Source organism: Uloborus diversus, chromosome 4 (genome assembly GCF_026930045.1).
Source record: "Uloborus diversus isolate 005 chromosome 4, Udiv.v.3.1, whole genome shotgun sequence".
NCBI classification, from domain to species: domain Eukaryota; kingdom Metazoa; phylum Arthropoda; class Arachnida; order Araneae; family Uloboridae; genus Uloborus; species Uloborus diversus.
This window is the reverse complement of record NC_072734.1, coordinates 83084187-83103630: the sequence shown is the minus strand read 5'-3', so window position 1 is coordinate 83103630 and position 19444 is coordinate 83084187. Positions and strand designations below refer to the sequence as shown.

The 19444-nt window shown below is 32.4% G+C and overlaps 1 protein-coding gene across 3 annotated transcripts; it reads right to left on the bottom strand.

Moving 5' to 3' along the window:
- Window positions 1–270: 270 nt before the first annotated feature.
- LOC129219659 (E3 ubiquitin-protein ligase PPP1R11-like) lies at window positions 271–10476 on the bottom strand. 3 transcript variants are annotated; one of them, XM_054853935.1, is made up of 6 exons: window positions 10401–10452; window positions 10216–10301; window positions 8388–8496; window positions 5251–5400; window positions 2634–2696; window positions 271–552 (listed from the first exon to the last, which is right to left on the bottom strand). In XM_054853935.1, the coding sequence occupies exons 2-5, from the start codon at window positions 10288–10290 to the stop codon at window positions 2680–2682; spliced, it is 351 nt and encodes a 116-aa protein (XP_054709910.1). In that variant the 5' UTR covers window positions 10291–10301; window positions 10401–10452; the 3' UTR covers window positions 271–552; window positions 2634–2679. The 3 variants fall into 3 exon arrangements, with proteins under 3 accessions (XP_054709910.1, XP_054709911.1, XP_054709908.1); XM_054853936.1 differs by lacking the exon at window positions 271–552 and having other exon boundaries at window positions 881–2696; window positions 10432–10476; XM_054853933.1 differs by lacking the exon at window positions 271–552 and having other exon boundaries at window positions 881–2696.
- Between the last annotated feature and the right edge of the window lie 8968 nt (window positions 10477–19444).

Genomic DNA, 19444 nt, shown 5'->3' with positions numbered 1-19444 from the left:
GAAGTTGACTGAAATCTGCTTTATGGCACATATATGAAATAAAAAATATATTAATTTTTTTTTTTTCGATTAAAGCTTGTAATACATTTTGAAGAAGCAACTTTGCAGTTTTAGTATTTATCTCTGCAACGTAGCTAGGAACTTAGCAAAAATGGAATTTTACATTTTTCAATATGTGTGGGGAAATCAATGTAAACCTGTAAAATGGATTTTTTTTTTTTGGCTTTTTTAAAAAAAAAACCATTTTTTAAAAAAACCGCATGGTTAAAAAAAAAAAAAAACAATTAAACCAAACAACCCTGCTTAATTAGACTAGATTTAAGGAAAATTGAATTCACACTAACTTTCTTTAGAAAATGTGCACATAACAATATGGTGTTTCACTTTAATATCACCACTTGCAATGAAAATACATTAATGCAATAACTGAAGAATTTACACCAGCTATTGAGCAGATTACTTGAAACCAGTGGTGCCAAACCTTTTTTTACCCTAGGGCCACATCTTGTATTCAGATGAATGTCGCAAGCCAGAACACATACAGAAGTTAAACTGAAATATATAATATCTGAATTTTTTTCGTAAATAACAAGGGGAAAGTACGGAAAAATAAAGGAAATTACGAAGAAAAATTGTTATCATTACAAAAAAAAAACATTTTAATTAAAACAAAAGATGGTGTGGCATAGTAAAATACAAATTATGATTTAAATACCAGATAATCTTATGTGTAACACCTGCCATCATATAAAATCCAGCTTTATAACATATTCTTTAATTTTTAGAGATGCTTGCAGTATAACATTTACCCTTGACTTTATGAAAGAGTTAATACAATTTTTAAATTGTTTAGAAAGTGTAGAATATCAAAACATCTAGATGAAGCAGAAAATAATTTATTCATGGATCAGACTTTAATGGTGGAACTGAGGATACAATGGAAAACAAATATGATAAACTATTTCTTTATTGAACAAAAATGAAAATTATTAATTTAATAAATAATTTCCATTTCAGTCAAACAACATTTAGGTTTATGAACATCTCCATTTTTTGTTCTTTTTTCATTAATTTTTAATCTATGATATTTATAATCATCATTTAACACACTCTCATAAGCTTCAATTTTATTTTTCATGTCAAAAATGTGCATCATACACTGCAATATACAGCATGTTTTTCAACAACAATAAAGTATTAATTACATATAATACCACAGATATAATCAGGAGTTTATATTCAAAATAAACTTATGTCAGTACTTTTTTGTTTACAAAATGACCGGTATTTCTTTTGAATAACCCCAGCTTCAGTTTCAAATTTTTATTTTATTCTCATACTGACCATATATAGTTTTTTTTTTTTTTTTGGGGGGGGGGGGGGTAGCTGAGCTGACATCAGTGTCCAAAGAGAGAACAGAGCCTGAAACGTTGAAAACCCTTGTTTTAGCTAGTTTTATTTTAAGATGTTGAATTCCAGTTTGTTCACTGTCTAATTTCATTTTTATAGGCTCACTTTCTGAATTACAATGAGGAAAAGAAATGTTTAACTGTTTCTCTCCAAATAGCATTTTTTTTAGATGTTTCAGAACTGAATTAATATTTCCAGAAAAGTCTGAAGTTTCAGCCTTATGGCTACTTATGTAATCCTACATTTGATTTAATGCCAGATAATAACAAGAAACTGCAATTTTCAATGAAGTATTGAAATAGCAACATATTTCATTTCATTATTTTCCAGTAATATGCAAAATTTTAGCTTGAAACTAGCAAAATATTGATAATCAAAATAATAATAAATAGCAATTCTAATACTGATTGCTAAAATTAGTGTTTGAATAAGCTTAAGCTACTGTTCTATTAAAGAGCAAGCAATGTTAGACAAATGAAAAAGATTGAAATCAAGTGTCTCTAAATAAAATGCATACATCCCAAAACGATAGAAAATTAATGACAAAATAAGAAAATAGGCAAACATTGCTTTGAAAAATCAGCTACAAAGACCATTTCTTGAATGTTAGAATAAATCATAACTTTTCTTGATTATGTATATTAAAAACTTGATTACTTGTACTTATATTATTATATATTCTGCTATTTATTACTTCTTTCCAAAAGGTCAAGTTTTATTGAATCCAATTATAAATTTCTCCACTTTTGATCACATTGTTAAATTGGCAAGTTTAGGTATAAGTAGGCTGAAAAGATGCCCTTATAAATTGCAATAACTTTGACAAAAACTGTCCAAGAAAGCCTAAAACGTACATGTTATTTATGCCTAAATTGTAGATTTTTCAAAAATCTATCTTGGTATGTGTGGAAAAGAATGAATGATAATTTAACATGTTGATGATGAAAATACTCTAAATTTTTGTCAATTCTATGTAATAAAATAATGTACTCCTTTCATATTGTTCTGACACAAAATTTCTCTTTAAGCACGGTACAACATCTTTTTACAAAAAAATCTCACATTCATTAGAAACGAAATTACCGCATAATATATGATGGAAAATATTTACATTTCAAACAAATAAATCTTTTGAGCAATCTAAAACAATTTTACTTTGAAAGTAAAAGCAAATATTTATGAATCCAAAATTCATTCATGTAAATCATAAAAGAGCTATTTACATAATGTACATTTGCCTTGAGTAATACTGTAGAAATAATTCATTTTTCACTTGCTTCCTCCATCTGCAAGACAAATCAATTAAATGCAAGAAATTTAAAAACTATAACTAAGATTAAAAACAAAGAGTGATATAAGTAACTCTTTTAGTCATTATGTGAATCGTCACACATGACTTACCATTTAAAATTCTACACTTTTTTAGAAACTAGGAGGTTTTATTCAGATTTGACACTGGATGAAATAAAACATCAACAGACAGAAATTTAATGGTATAATAAAGCACATTTATGTAGCATTAAAAAATTTCAATGTAAAATACTACACTATTATTTAGCACAAAACTAAATGAGCTTTTTTATAAAACTAATAACTTATGCAAGATTTCATTTTTACTTAGAAGAATTTTGTAATGGAGTGGATTTTAACAACAACTGTTTCTGCCAACAGTATACAGATATAAATGTGTGTTGGAACACAACTTGGAAATCGGATAACAACCGGGAAAAAATGCTCGCAACACAAATGGACCACTTAGAAATGCGCAAGCAAGTTCAAAATTGTACTTTATTTCCGAGTTTGTGCACTCAAATCTGATCAATTCGTGATCTGGCAAATCAGTATTGATATGGGTGTCTCAATAAATCAAGGACTTCAGGTTTAGTCAACAGTGCAGAATTGCAAGTAACAAAGCCAAGGCCAACAAAAAGCTTGGGTTTATCGATTGATATATTTTTCAAACAAATCTAATAAGGTTCTTCTGCCTTTATATAGAAGCTTGGTTAGACCACATTTGGAGCATTATATTTAGTTTTTGTCTCCTTATCTCAAGAAAGATATTTTTAATGAAGAGGGTTACTGGGCTAGTAAGGAGACTTTCAAATTTAGATTATAGTGCCAGATGAAAATATCTTCAGATAATTTCGTAGAATGTAACCCAGGCTTAAAACAAGGTCTGCTCCACCAATTGATAAATTTGAATAATAATGAATTTTCAATAATAATACTGCCATGTTAAGGGCAGAAATTGTATTTGCACCTGCTACCAAAATAGAGCTAGTGATCAGATGTTTTCGTAATATATCTTACCTGAATACAATGTTTTGGGGGTCATTTATGAATAGGAATTGTTTGAAAAAAAAAAATTTATTTTAAGAGACATCTGAATTAAGTATGTGGACACATACAATACAAATTTGTCATACAACTTATAACACAATTTCTTATTTTAAGGTCAGCTGCAAATACTTCTTATGGGTTTAGTATGGCAGAATAAAGTAATAAATAATCAAGTTGCACAAATCAAACAAATATATGCATACTGCATAAAATATGGCAAATTATAACAAATGTTTTGTTTTGGTTAACGTTACTTAAAAGCGGAACTTTTTACTTTTTACCAATCTGATCTTCTTTTACTTGAAAAGAAGTGATTTTCTTTACTTTTAAGTTCAAAAAATAATTTTATAACATTCAGTCATACTGGACAATATTCATTACAAATGATACACCAAAAAATAAGGTAACATTTTTGTTCATGTACCTTCTAAACTAACTGGAAAAAAATCGAACAAAAACAGGTTTGAGTGTAGTATTAATAATTACAAACATGATTGTCAGAACGTTTGAGTGAATTAAAAAAAGGAATGAAAAGAAACATATCTGATTAGGTGTAATTTTTGCAGATTCTTATCATTTTTAGTCGGGTTCGAACTCAAGGCTTTGTTGTTTGTAGCAGTTTTTAAAAATAATTCTAGAATGTTCAGCAAAGTTTTGTTTGGCAAAAAAAAAAAACTTTCGTGTTCAAATAGTCGTGCCAAATCGTGTTTGGCAGCTTGGTGATTGAAAATTATAATTTTCCCTGATATTTTGAAAATTTTTTTAAATACCGTGATAATTCCCTGATTTTCAGGTTCTGTTACTACCCTGTAAAAAAACTCAATTTGATTTGGCATCTACCTTAATGTGCTGAAACTGTTTTTCTTTCTAAATCGAAGAAAGTAAACATTTAATTTGCATGCATAATGAGCAATCGCTGCACCCGATTCAAGTTATAAAACCTTAATGTCGGTTATTCCATATTTCTATACTACTCGCAGATAGGTGAACATAAGTGAGTTTCAGTAAGAAATGCTGGGATAGCATGATTTACCTTTTAAAACGAAAATAGCTTTTATGATTCTAATCAAAATACTAAATAAATTTTTATCAATGTTATGTTGACACATTTTTGTGATTATTTGAGCATAACAGTTCAGTCCACATTTCACATGATATTCTGCCATGAAATTTCCAGCAGAAGGTAAAGGATAAAAAACGTGTACATATGAGGCATTGCTGACGCAAAGAGGCTCAACAGTAAAAAGCATTTTTCTAATGGGGGAAAATGACTCAACTTAGACTTAAGTAAGAAGTAAATGATTTTTTAAATGAAATTAATTAGGTTTTTAAATGAAATTAATTAGGTTTAAGTTTTATTGGGCTTTGAAAGTTCATTAATTGATTTTAAATTTTCAAACACAACTTAAATAGAATGGAGAATACTTTAATTTCAAAAAATATTTTTATTTAAAATTTAGTTAAGTATGAAAAAAAAATTATGTCAATCAAAAGGCACACCTATGCTATGCATATGATTCTGCTCATGAGAGGGCCCATTTTTTACAGGTCGGCGTTTGTGTTCGACATGCCCTTTACAGTGTTCACATTCATCATCACTTTCTGACGAGCTTTCACCAAATTCTCTGGGTTTTTCATAAATACAGCAACCTATTTAAAAAAATTTTTTTATTAGGATTATTTCTTTATTCAATCTTAAAAAGAACTTGAAATAAATAAGGTTGGCAAAAAAAAAATCTAAAAAATGAAAAACTTTCAATTGACAAAAAATGTAGAGTGAGACAAGCTATATTACAAGTGTAGAAGTACACAAAATACAGGGCTTTTAAAACAATGCAATTTTATTGGCTTGTTTCTAGGAGAAAAGTAAATGCTGTTATAATTCAGTGTAAAATGCCGAGGTATTTATTTTTAAGGGTAAATACCCTGGATATTTAATTTCCTGAGTACTCTATTCAGGGGTGAAATCATTTCTTGTATTCATTTTGAAACAGGAAATCTGCAACTTTTGTGTCAAAGCAATCACTCTTTTATTGGTAAAAATGCAAATTTTGTATCAGGTGAACTTACTGCTTTGTAACAGAATCTTAAAATTTTGTCTCTATACAAATTGAAGCAAATAGAAAAAAAAAAATGTGGCAAAAAATACATAAACAATTTCAAAAACTTAATTTTGTAGCAGTACTGTCACTTTCAAAAAATATGCCAGGTGAAGGGACTGGAATGGTCAGAAAAGAAAAAAAAAGTGGGGGGGGGGGGGGTAGTTTTGGTTTATTTCCGCTCACCAAGGGGCATTATCGGAAAGGAAACATGCATGTCTAATAATATATTTTGTACTTTTCAAATGGCTGCATTTTCAGTTAATCTTCAATCCAAAAAAAAAAAGGTTTTATTCATCAAGTTTGAAGCACAGATAAGCCGCTGGCTGATAATCAGGAGTTCACTGCATTAAAAACACCAATGTTTGAAAACATTGATATTTTTTGGCCAATATATCAATATCATTGATGTTTTTTTTAATTTCTAACATTATTGTATTGCTATCCATATCACATTCTTAGTTTCCCATGGTAAATTTTACTTTTATGGTATATTAATGAAACTTCTATAAAATACAAGTACTGGTAGAAAAGTACTTGACTTTTTTTTTTTGCAAAAACCTGATGAATATGAATCAAGCTGACCTTGAATTTTTGTGAGCATGAGCATGGGTGAATTTTCCTCCGTCTGCCAATAGCATCAATGTGGAGTGCTCTTGTTGAATTTTTTTATTTCAAAATAAGTGACAGGATGAAGTGTTACTCAGTGGTGTTCCCATGGGGTATACTCGGTATACTCTAAACATTTTTCAGATTTATAGCGTATACCCTCAAGTGGGGCCTCGGTATTGCAGTTGGTTGGTGCGTCATTGTAGTAATCCTGAGGTCGTTGGTTTAATTCCTGCCTGTTGCCCTGGTTGTAAATTCCTTCTCTGTGCTGTTAATTCTGTCTTATGCTATATGCCTTTATTGTACTATCTGTCATATTGGACATGCGTTCATAAACAGGTCCTGTATGACCAAGTACACGATCTCGAAATGTATATTGTCAATAAACCAAACCCTTAAGCTTCAAAAATTTTCATATTATAACATGCAGTATAGCCTTGATTTAACGATTGCCAAGGGACTAGAAAAAGTTATTGTTAATTCGAAAAGCATAGATACTTCTCATAGTACAATCCAGGCCACTGAACTGTACCATTAAATTGAGGGCATTGTTAAATCGAAGTTATACTGTATCATGTATATGATCACATTCACATACTGTGCATAATGGATTACTGGGAGTATGCTGGTGCTACTGCATCAAATTTTTCCAGAAATTACCCAACAGCTACTGTATTACCCCGCATTATTCGGCATGCGGGAAAAAAGCGAGGTTTACCGGCATGCCGGGAAATTTGAGTTTTCCGGAATGCCAGATAACTGGAGGTTTATTTTGCAACAAAACAAAAGTAAATTTCCCCACTCTGTACCAATCAGAAAGCAAACCATTGTTACTGCGATTTGTACATAATTTTTTAAATAAATTACTTTTGGTAGTGGTAAGTTTAATTTTTAACAGCTGTGGTAAATTTTTTAGCACTGGTCTAAAAGCGGTAACTTACTGCTTAAATATTTGCTCAGTTTTAATTTAGATTTAATAAAATTATTTATTATTGAATAATTTTTTTCCTTTTTTTGCTAAAATAACAAATGACATTTTTAGTTACTATTTTAACAAAATTAAACTGTTAATTAAAATACTAATAAGATATGTGTATAGAACATATATTATTCTTTAAGCTGAACATTTTTGTAGTTTTAATCATTTATCTTTTCCCAACCTTGATTTTTCTGGCATACCGGAAAGGACCAGTCAAGTGTTATTGAAAATCTGGTGACCCCCGAATTATGCGGCATGCCAGATAATATGGTAAGTGGAAACCTTTCAAAAGATGCGAAATGGCTTTCAGTGACAATTTCTCAGCACATTTCTTGCACTTGATTTCAACATTTTTGGCAAAAAAGAAGATTCCTGTAGTTCAATAGGCTTCTTAATCTCCCGATACTGAAATTTTTAAGACGACAATTCTCTTTTTGATTGACTTGTTTCTATGTTCCTTACAACTTCTTTCAGCATGATAAAGAGGCAATTCAAAAGGTTATTGTCGCTTCGTCATTTTACTTGAAATTCAAAAATCCGAAGAGGGCGCTACGCTTTAAGTCAGGCAAGCTTTGTTTGCCACCGACTGATGCTATTAACAAAAGGGGGGGGGGGATTCACACATGCACAGAAAAGTTCACAGTCAGCTCATGCAAGCACGCTTGATTCTATTCACCAGGTTTTCACACAAAAAAAATAAGGTTAGATACTTACATAACAGCCCTAGTATAATAAGAAATTTAAAAATAATTTCATTTTGACGAATGAATACATATCATTTTGCACAGTAGAGACCAACTTTTTAAATGGACAAAATATTTAAGATTCCAATGGAACTTTAAAGTACTAGTAAAGCTGTGTAAAAGCCACATGCAATGCTAACTAATTTAACATGAGAATTAGTCAGAATTTACCATAGTTGAAAATAGTTACAAACAGGACATGCTTACATTTTGATTTCTTCTTATTCATATTCTCATTATCCACAGTGTCAGGAGAGAATGCTACTTTTTTCTTCCCTTTGGGCTTTTTCAATTTCATCCTAACACTAGGTACTGCCTAAATAATTAAAAAAATAATTAAATTATGTGCCAAGGAATATCTTTTTCCTCTGTAACACATGATTAATATTCCTACTGTAATTAAAATGAACATCTCCTATTAAACAACTGCAAGTTTTGTGAGCAATATGAAGGAACTTTTCGAAAGGTAATTGGATATCAAGATTATTCCTCATAGAAATTATTGTTTTTGCAACTATTAAATGTATTAGAGTTTCCCTTTTGAGGTCAAAAACTGGTTTTTAACATGACAAGCATTAGACATGGGTTTTGAACTATAAAAAAGGCCAAGTTCATGGTGAGAAAAATAAAAGAGAAGGAAACTTCATAAGTAATTTTGTATCTTGTTTGGAATTCACATAAAGTATAGTACAATATTCTCCTTAAAAAGTAATACTTTAAAAGGTACCATTAATTTGATTAGCTTGATTTCTGCTAATTACTTTTAATATTGAATATACATTGCAATTTTATAGTTATAATAAAATAAGTTCAAACTATTCAAAAACACATTAAATAGAACCAGTCAAAAAAAGTCATTGTTAAACTTATCTAGCAACCAAGCATTTCATTTGGACACCAGACGTTCAAACATAGTACCAAATATTGATGCCTGAATTATGAGATAGAATATTGCATATAATATATTAATATAACAAAGAGAAGCAGTACTTTTTTTAACAGTTGTAAAAATTTTGTTTATTTTACTATGTTTCTGAAAAATGAGAAAAGCAGCATGTATTTAACACATACCAGTATTTTTTACAACTGAAACAATTTTAACCATATTGTTTCAGACGTGAAAACTACTCGCTACACCAAAAGGTGTAAAATTTAAGATTTTGGAGTTAATATATGGTTTTTGAGAGTTTAAACTGTCAAAAAGAGAGAAAGAAACCAAAATCCAGCGAATTCTGATTACAGATGCATCAGATAACAGCCCATTTATTAAGTACAACAAGTAATGAAAAAAGGATTTTGAAAAAAATGCCCTTGCATATTGGTCACAATGGATTTTAGCATTAAAAATTTAATATATATATATATATATATATATATATATATATATATATATATATATATATATATATATATATATATATATATATATATATACACACAAGTACAACAAGAAAGACATGTACTTGCTGCATATGAAAGTGAAAAGTTTCTGTAATAGGAAATGTACATAGTTGAGTATAAATTTCTTGTCAATAAACATATGATTGAAACATAATTTTTAGCATTTTCTTGGTTATAATTCTACAATACTATATTAATATTCCTTTCTAGACTCAATTGATTTCAAAGACAGAAGGTAATGTATAACTTAAAAATGTGTTTTTTAAAGAGAAAGAAAAAAAAAAGATTAATACACAGAAAACTCACAAACGATATCAAGAATAATTGAAACGAACAAAACAAATGATATCACTTTCGATTAATCCGAGTCGCAATAATTACCAGAGACTTTGGAAACTTGCACTCGAAATAGCAGATTTTACAGCTCACTGTCATTAAAACGACTGGTCTTTTTATGACTGTTATTTATAGAGGACTTATGAAGGACTAAACTTGTTTACTTCTCAAAATGATTCATTCATTCTTTAAATTTTTGTCACTTGCGCTTTAGATTTACAGGAGGTAAAAGTCAAAGCAGCATAAACAAGGAACTGTTCACTCCAATTATTAGTTTTAAAAAATTACGAATACTTACAGTTTCATCATGTTCTTCGGCTACTACAAGCGTAGAAGTCGATTGAGATTGTTCAACACGTTGAATCGCGGCCATTTAAGCAACAACTGAAAGTGCAAAGTATCATAAGCAAAATTTTAATTGTATTGCATGTATGTGTAACTATTTCAACTCTGTTATAAAGAAATAAACAATTTATACAATACCGATCATAAACATTAGATTTGGGATAATTACCCGACGATCTCAGCTTGTGCGCCTAATCGCCCGTGCAAGAGCGTATATTTGATTGGAGCATCTTTAAGCAAGTACGAAGGCCATGATTGGAGGATTGGAGACATGAGAACAGTAGCATGGCAGCGATCCCAAGTGGTATAAAACTCCTCTAACGGAAGAGCACCTCTTCCTGCTTCCACTAGATGGCGCTACTACTTGACCGGAGCTATAAACATGTACAAATACAAATACAAAAGTGACGACCAGCAACAGGCTCTGGGCCCAGCTAGACTGGTCCTAGTCAATTTACAATCCCCAGTGAAGATCAATGGCCCTCTTAAAACTATCTACTCCTTTGCTCATTACCACCTCTTCCGGTAAGCTGTTCCAAGGTTCCACTACCCTGTTAAAATAATAATTTTTCCTAATATCCATGTTAGCCTGAGATTTAAATAACTTAAAACAATGACCCCCTTGTCCTGTTTTCAGTGCTAAATTTTAGCCCCGTAACATCTTTCGTTTTAATAAATTTAAACAGCTGAATCATGTCCCCTCGGTCTTTTTTTTTTGCTCAAGACTGTACATTTTTAGCCTTCTAAGCCTGGAATTATAATCTAAGTGGGAAAGTCCACTTATTAGCCTTGTAGCCCGCCTTTGAACCCTTTCCAATACATTAATGTCTTTCTTAAGATAAGGAGACCAAAACTGAACAGCATACTCCAAATGGGGTCTTACCAATAAATCCACGGTCTTTTGAGATGCAAACCCTTGAGTTTTTTGTAATGGAATAATAAACTGGGAACCTACTTGCTTTTTTTAACGGAGTTTCTGGGTGGGGAAGGAAAAAAGCAAGAAAAGAAACGCATTGGTAAAAGTTTATAAAGCATTTCAAAAGTCCCATGTTTAGGAAATTTTCATCGTTCCTTTCCCGAAAAATCGAGCTTTTTTCCTGATTTTTGCACATTTTTCATCCTTATCTAGAAATTTTTCCTGAATTCTCACCAATCGTCAAACTTCAAAAAAGTTCTCCGTCTCCTAAAATGTGGTTTTAGAACTACAATTCCGAAAAATTTCAACAGAGAGCTCATGAATCCTTCTCCATTTCCTTAAAGTCACCAATCCCCCCAAAATTGCCTAAAGTTGCATTTTTGAAGCTTCAGTTTCGGAAAGTTACCGCGAAGAAGCCCTTTGACATCACAGAAATATTTGACATACCCAGAGCTCGATCATTCTGATATTGGACACTGGACACGAAATTCATAATTTCAGTATTTTGATAATACAGGTAATTTTTAAAAAAATGATACTTATATTGCAATATTTTGTTGTAAGTCAAAAACTATTTTTGTTACTATAAAAGGATAAAGTTCTTGTTATTAACATTTTAAATATTGAGACCTCCTAATATTCAATGCACTATTAATTTAGTTATTATTTATTTGCATTTTAAATAAATTGTAAAATTAGTGAAGTACATATGGGCATAGTGGATTGGGCAAACTCACTCAATCATTTAGTACAAATCACTTACGTTTTCATTTATTAATTAATCCATTTGAATTCCTTCATTGAGTAATTCACTTATTTATTCATTAATTCACTTATTTTCTTATTCATTCTTTTTTTTTACTCACTCATTTAATTTTCTTTATGCATTAATTGATTTATTCATTTAATTATTAGTTTTTTGTTTCATTATCTTTTCATTTATTCATTCAATTTATTATTTACTGATTCTTTTGATCAAAAATACGTTTTATAATCTAATATAAAATATTTCATTAGAAAAAAATTTTATTTTTCACTTGCTCCATAAAAAAAAAGAAAAGTGAAAAATCTCCACCTTTTTTTGAAGACTCAAATTTACTACCAAAAATAAAAAATACTGTTTCAAAGCAAGTTGTACTTCAAATACAAATGGGCTTTCTTTATGTACTGTAATTTTCAAAACAAATTTCCAATTTGTTCATTTTGAAAAACTCAGTCATCTTAACTATTTCACTTTGCCTTACGTTCCCCGATATGCTTAACCTCTATGCAGATTTTCAAGGCACTATATAATTTCTATCTTGCCAAGTACCATGATAACAAACCAATACCAGTGACGAAAAATTACCATTTGTTTTACTAACAAGAAAAAGTTTTTCTGCTAAAAATCAGTGCAATTGAGACAAATATTTAAAGAAAATATCAGAAAGCATTACTACAATTGATGATTGGGATAAATTATTCATAGAATAAGTACATTCGAAACTACACTCGAAATTAACTTTTCACAAAAGGAAAAGTGAGCAATCAGGGAAATGGAAAAAATAAAAACATAGTGCACAAAAATGCAATTCATTACATCATCTAGTAATGAAAATATTATTTTGCATTCTTTCCGCTACTTTTGTTTAATGGTATTCTATTAATTCTTGCTTTTGAAGCCAAATTTTTGCATCAATAGATTGATTTTGGTTCTCTGTATCATGGAAAAAGAAATGTACTTTTAAAATTGAGATAGATAATAAGTTCAATTGAAAATTCTTATTATTTTCAGCTAATACCGGAAAGTGCAGGTATTTTACCTCAGCAAATACCGGTATTGCAAAATTGCTCGAAATACCGGTACTCGGTATACCGGTATTCGCAACTCCAGTGCTCGGATACGCTACCTTGCGAGGATTTATAAAATTAAGGAAAAAGGTAAAACATTGCGTTCCACGTGTGTCTGTTGGTAAACATATGCAGTTTGTTATGAGCATTAATTAAAGCATTCGATGTATTAGGTTGCTTTCAGCAACATAAATTGTTTCGTCCCTTAATGGTATTCTCGAGCTTCTCGAAATAATATTGGTTTTCATAGATGATTGTCGTAAATAGCGAAAGCGAAATTATCAACGAAAATGCTCGTCTGTTCGATGCATTTTAGAGCAGTCACGATTGCTTATTGCTTTCCATTTGACTGTTTTGATGTGCTATCATTTTATTTTCCCACCAGCACCCTCTGCAGCACCACCGTCGACCGGTCGCTTCACGATGCTGTTCCTATAGCGAAAACCGTCTCCAACTTGCGTCCATATCCTACACTTACACGCATAAATACACGCACATACACACACACACATACATACACCTACACACCTACACAAACACACACACACACCTACACACAACTACCCACACACTCATGCCTGCACACAGACACAAACACATATGCATACAGACACCTACACATACACACACCTACACACAACTACCCACACACTCATGCCTAGACACAAACACATATGCCTAATACAAACATACACATCCCCCCACCACACACAAACGCTCATACACACAACTACCCACACACTCATACCTGCACACAGACACAAACACACAGGCCTACATACATACACATACCCCCCCCCCCCCCACACACACGCCTACATACACACACACACTCGTGATTGCGAAAAACATAATTTGAATTCAATATGTCAAAATTCAAATTAATTTTTTTTTTTTTTTGAAAGAGGATAACGTGTTATACCAGGTAAATTTTTTTATTGTTTTGTGTGAATTTGTAAGAATATGTTTTTTTTTTTTTTTTTAATTTTAAGCTCGAAAGAAGGATTTGATAACATAAGCAGAAGAATTAGAGTTTTCATATCCGCCTAGTTTAAAAAATAATAAATTAAACTAACCTAATTTTACTGCAGCATTTAGTTAGAATGGACAGCATGCAAAATGTTTTCTTGAATATATTATCATAGAACGAAATGCAAAATGTTTAATGCTGAGAATTTTCATCGCCAAAATAGTGGGATTATAGATTAGGGCTATAGTTTTAGCATTGTGCGAGCAAAGAACCATTGGCGAGATTTCGCATGTCAGTTGTAAACCAATTTTATTTTTTATCATGTGGGGATTAAAATCTAGAAAAATTACAGAATTCGATAAGTTTAAAGAAATAATGGAAGATCAATTAGAAGGAAAACTACCACCATGTATCCGTGAGAATTTTATTGATGATGCATGACACAATTAAATCATAATTCAGAAATTAGAAACATACGAAACAGAAAAAATTAAAATTAACCTATTCAGCAATTTGAGAAATAACTCAGCTACAAATGTAAAACAATTAGCGCTAGCCAAACAAGAAGTATCACCTTCCTCTTTTGATAACACTGGTAAACAAAGATTTTGTTACATAAAATATTTATAGTGTTCTTATGGCCACAATGAAAATGTAGTTCCATCAAGAATCAATAAATATCGAATTCAACATCGGGGAAATGGCTGCTTAAAACTGCGTACTACGAAATTTGCATTAATTTCTAATGTTTGGTAAAGCTTCTTGAACTCTCAGTTCTTTCTACGTGGACCAGAACATCCACAAGACCAGTGGTTCCCAACCTTTTTCGGCCCATCGCCCCTTTCGGAAGTTAAATTACACCTATCGCCCCCGACGTTCTAAAACCTTAAAAACACAAATTAGATGGCGCTGATTTTAGTGAAGATTAATGTTACGGAAAGCCTAATTTTAGTTTAAAGCTTCAAAAAGTGCACGATAAAGCAATTATTAGCTTTAAAACTGAATTTTTTTATTCTTAACCCCTTCCCCTCCCCCCCCCCCCAAAAAAAAGGAAAAAAAAAAGAAAAAACGTAATTTGAAGTGCTTTAATTAACCAACGTTATTTACATACTTTGCAAAAATAAGTATACTACATTTTTCAGTAACATGCTTTTTTTAAATTGAAATATGGAAAAAAATTAAAATTTTAACTGCTAAGATTTGTTTTTTACCTTTTTAATGGTTGCCTTGTGCTTGATGGAACTCCGTTAAACCTTTGATGTCTGGTTTTATTTTAGTGAGATTTAATCTGAGGTCCCCTTTGAGGCAGATGTCGAATCTATTTCTTTGCTTCATGAGAAGCTGCACTACAGAGCTAAATCCTTTTTCAACTAAATATGTTGAGGGGAATGAGATGAGGAGCTGTTCAACTTTTTTCCAAAGTTGTGGGTAAGTACCCATAAGCTTCACCCAGGCAAGTTCGTAACCGTATTGCCTGAAAGTAATTTTTGATTCACAATCAAATTTCAAATCCATAAACTCTGTCTACAAAGAGTTTTCCAGTTCGTCCACATCTTTAAAACTAAATGGGTCTAAAATCCAGTCAGGAATTTGTAAGTTGATCAAATCTGCAAACCTTGATTCCATGTTCTTTTTTAACTGATCAAGGTGATCAATAAAAATTTAAATTTTTTCTTCAGGAAGTTCATCATCCACGATTAAACTTTTTTTTAGAGTCGGAAACAGGATAAATTCTTTACGGCCAATATTTGCCTTGTGTATTTCGAATTTGCCAACGAATGCTGAAATTATGCTTTTGCCTTGATGAAATTCATCTTGTTTCCTTGAAGCTTAATGTTGACTTCGTTAATTTTTTCAAAAATATCTGTGAGATACGCAAGTTCTAATTTGCGCTGTTTCAAATTCTCACTTAAAGCGCAGGATCATGCAAGTCGAGAAACTCAGCTACAGAGTCGAATAATTCGAAGAAACGGCGCAAACAGCTTCCTTTGGGAAGCCATCTCACAGACGTATTGAAAAACAAGCGTTCGAATTTTTCATCATTTTCATAACAAAGCTCTCGAAACAGGCGATCATTGAGAGAATTAGCTTTGATCTTGTTAATACCAGTAATGGCTAATTGTAAGGTTTCATGCAAAACACTACTCAATTTTTTTGCAGCCAAGTATTGACGATGAATGACACAATGGATGGTAATCACTTCTGGCACTTCTTTTTCAAGGTGTGCAAGAAACCCAATATGACGACCCGCCATTGCAGGGGCACCATCTGCTGCGCAAGCACTTACATTTGTCAATGGAATTTCTTTTTCTTCAAAATAATCCTTCACCACTTTAAAAATCGACGATCACTTTGTATCAGTAATCAAAGTTCTAGCGAACAACATTTCCTTAGTTATCTCTTTCAGCTCATTAATAAACCTCACGTTCGCTAATAAAATAACTTGGTTATCTATCACAGTTGGTTCATCAATCTGTAGTGCAAATTTACTTTGTTTCAAAACATTTATGAGTTTGCACTCAACGTCAGCAGCCATTTCGTCTATTCTCTTGGAAACTGTGTTGTTACTCAGGGGGGGGGGGGAGATTATTTTATCTTTTTACTGGAACCCTCACCAAGTAAAATTTCAACAATTTTTTTGGCAGCCTGTAAAATAAGAGATTCGCCAATCGTATGAAACTTACCACATGTTGCTATCAAAAGAGACACTTCGTAAGAAGCAAGAAGCCCTTTGTCAAGATCTGTTGCTTGTCTTCTAAAATTAATTCACCCACCTTTGGCCGTTTATTCGCTTTTGTTTTGAGGACTTGAAAATAACTAAGAGGTTTATTTACTTTGTCACTATGTACTCTTGACAAATGCTCTTTCATTCGCTAGGGCTTCATCGCTTCATTGCTAGAAAATGTTTTATCGCTCAAAAGACTAAACTGCACATTTTGCGGTGACGTGACAAAACCAAATTTTAAATACTCTGTTGAATACTGCCGGCACTTCTTTTTCGAATTCATATCGAACTTCCACACTACGAAACATGCACAATTAGACAGAAATTTACTAAATTAAATCAAACAATAGAAACTATGTAAGGAGGTTTATGCGCTGATTGCAAGATTCTGAACGACAACTGATATGCTAGTGCCAACGGTCAGACAGTGCTTACAAGCGAAATACACCGCCAGCTCAGTCATTTCCAGCCGAGGACTGCAGTTTCTTGCATATTAGCACGCATCAGCCCGGCATAGGTAAGTGACTGAGCTGGAGATGGAAAACTTCTTACGGAAGCCAAGAGTGCGAAACAAACTGGTAGCTAATATAGAATTGGCAGGCCAGACGAGTGACCGAAGCAATTGTTCGGTTCAACTCGAAGATTGAACGCGAGGCAAGGTATATTCAGTAAATTACCGCCCATTAGCCAGGGCTAAAGCAGAAATACAGCTTTAGCCCTGGCTAATGGGCGGTAATTTACTGAATATAGTGCTTACAAGATCTTTTTTTTCTTCCTCGTGAAAACGGCAATAAAATAAAAGATATTATTTTTCGCTTTTGGGATTTTTTTTATCCGAACAGATTTGATTGAGATGTAAATTATACATGCCTAATTTTCTGGGAAGGACTTTCTTTGATTTGACGTGCCATATACTTGGTTCGGTATTACACAACATAGGTATTCTGAAAGATATTTCTGTATTGTGTACCGATTTGCTTTAATAAAAATAGTTTTTGAAAGGTCAAGAATTTCCCATTACCAGGTATCCGAATACCGGTCGCCCCCCCCGAAATTTATCGCCCCCCTAGAAAAGTTCGATCGCCCCTTTGGGGGCGATCGCCCCCAGGTTGGGAATCGCTGCACGAGACTTTAAAAATCAATTTAAAAAGAATGAACAAAAAAAGTCATGCATACAAACAAAAATTACAAGGCTTATTAGCATTTTCTACTCTACGGCGTGCATTTGTTTTACCGTTTTCTTCCACCATTAGACGGTGGCTGCAGTGCTCCCTAGTTTGTTGGAGTTGCGAATTGCAATCACTACATATGTAACGTTACTGAAACTGACTAAAAGGTGTGCAATGGCCCTTCATCAAAATTTGAGACTCATCAAAATTTGAGACTCAGCCTTACCAATATTATTAGTCCGAAATTGAGTTTGGGTTGTTTTTTTTTTTTTTTAAATTTTTTACGGCTTAACTACTCAACCGATCATCACGGAATTTTGCATGTCAGGAGTGCTGAAAAGATCACCATCCAGAAAAACTGACCGACTCTTTCAAGTTTCAATTTTCGGACCCGAAAACGGCTTAAAATGACTCTTTCTACCCGAAATAATTACGTATCGTCACAATTTTAGTTTCATGCAAAAAGTCCGCGAAAAATTTATTAGGAGAATTTATCCATCGGATTTGAAACCACCAAGGGTCTAAATTTGCCAGGAGAGAAATTATATGCATTTTTAAGTAAGTAGAATTCAATTTTAAATTATACATCGATTGCGCAAACTCAGTTTTTATTTATTTATACAGAAGCTAGACTACTTCACATGCATATATAGAGGACTGTGTACAAAGCGCCTCGCCTCCAAACGCACACAGGAAAGATTTAAAATACAAGAGAAGGAAATAATGAGAGTGGGAGGACACGGTAGGGCATTGTGACCTACCAAAAATTTCCTTATTCTGCAAATTTTGTCTGAACATTCGGCAAAATTTGGATTTCTATTTGAGAAAAGTATCATCAATCGGCAAAATTCAGAAAAATAATAAAAGTTATAGAAGTTTCGTCCATTTGGCAAAATTATCATCATGAGAAAGGGGGTTTTGCACTGGAGTGGAGTCCCACATGGTTTTAATCTGGCTGCGATCAGGTATTTTCAATATTTTACTGATAAGCAAAAATAAATGTTCCGTGAGAATTCACATAATCCCGGAATACACATAAAATTTTTATACAAATCTAGATAACAAGGTAAAGCCAGGACAAAAAAAAGAAAATTTCAAACCAAGAATTGTTGTTATCTTTAATGTTTTAGATTTTCAGAAACCAATATCTGAGTATTTCTCTACAAATTGTTTCAGTGACTAATCATGATTTTGGTTTGTGAAGTTGAACCGATCAACGGGCCACAGTGGCTTCGGCAACGGCATTCAGCTTCGGGAACTAGACGTGGCCCACGGGCCCAGAACCGGATTTAGGTTTAACGGGGGCCCTAAGCTGTTTCAAGCATGGGCCTCCCTTTTGTAGTGGTGTAAGAGGCATTCTCTCCCCCCCCCCTTGCTATATGTTTGTCTCTTTTCTCTGATACATACAGCAATATTTTTACTTTTTTGATCATATTTTCCCTGATGTCCTTTTTAGATTGGCCGTAAGAGGGGGAATGGAATCAAGAGAGTGACTCAGGACTCCTCTTAAAGTGGAGTATAGAATATCCCCAATTGTAGGGGGTCCGAGAATTTCTCCCCCGGAGGAAAGTT

Coding starts and splice junctions, on each gene's coding strand:
- LOC129219659 (XM_054853936.1), bottom strand. CDS start 10,290: ATGGCCGCGATTCAACGTGTTGAACAATCTCAATCGACTTCTACGCTT. Junction 8,497..10,215: donor CCGAAGAACATGATGAAACT/GTAAGTATTCGT, acceptor TTAATTATTTAG/GCAGTACCTAGTGTTAGGAT. Junction 5,401..8,387: donor GAATAAGAAGAAATCAAAAT/GTAAGCATGTCC, acceptor TTTTTTAAATAG/GTTGCTGTATTTATGAAAAA.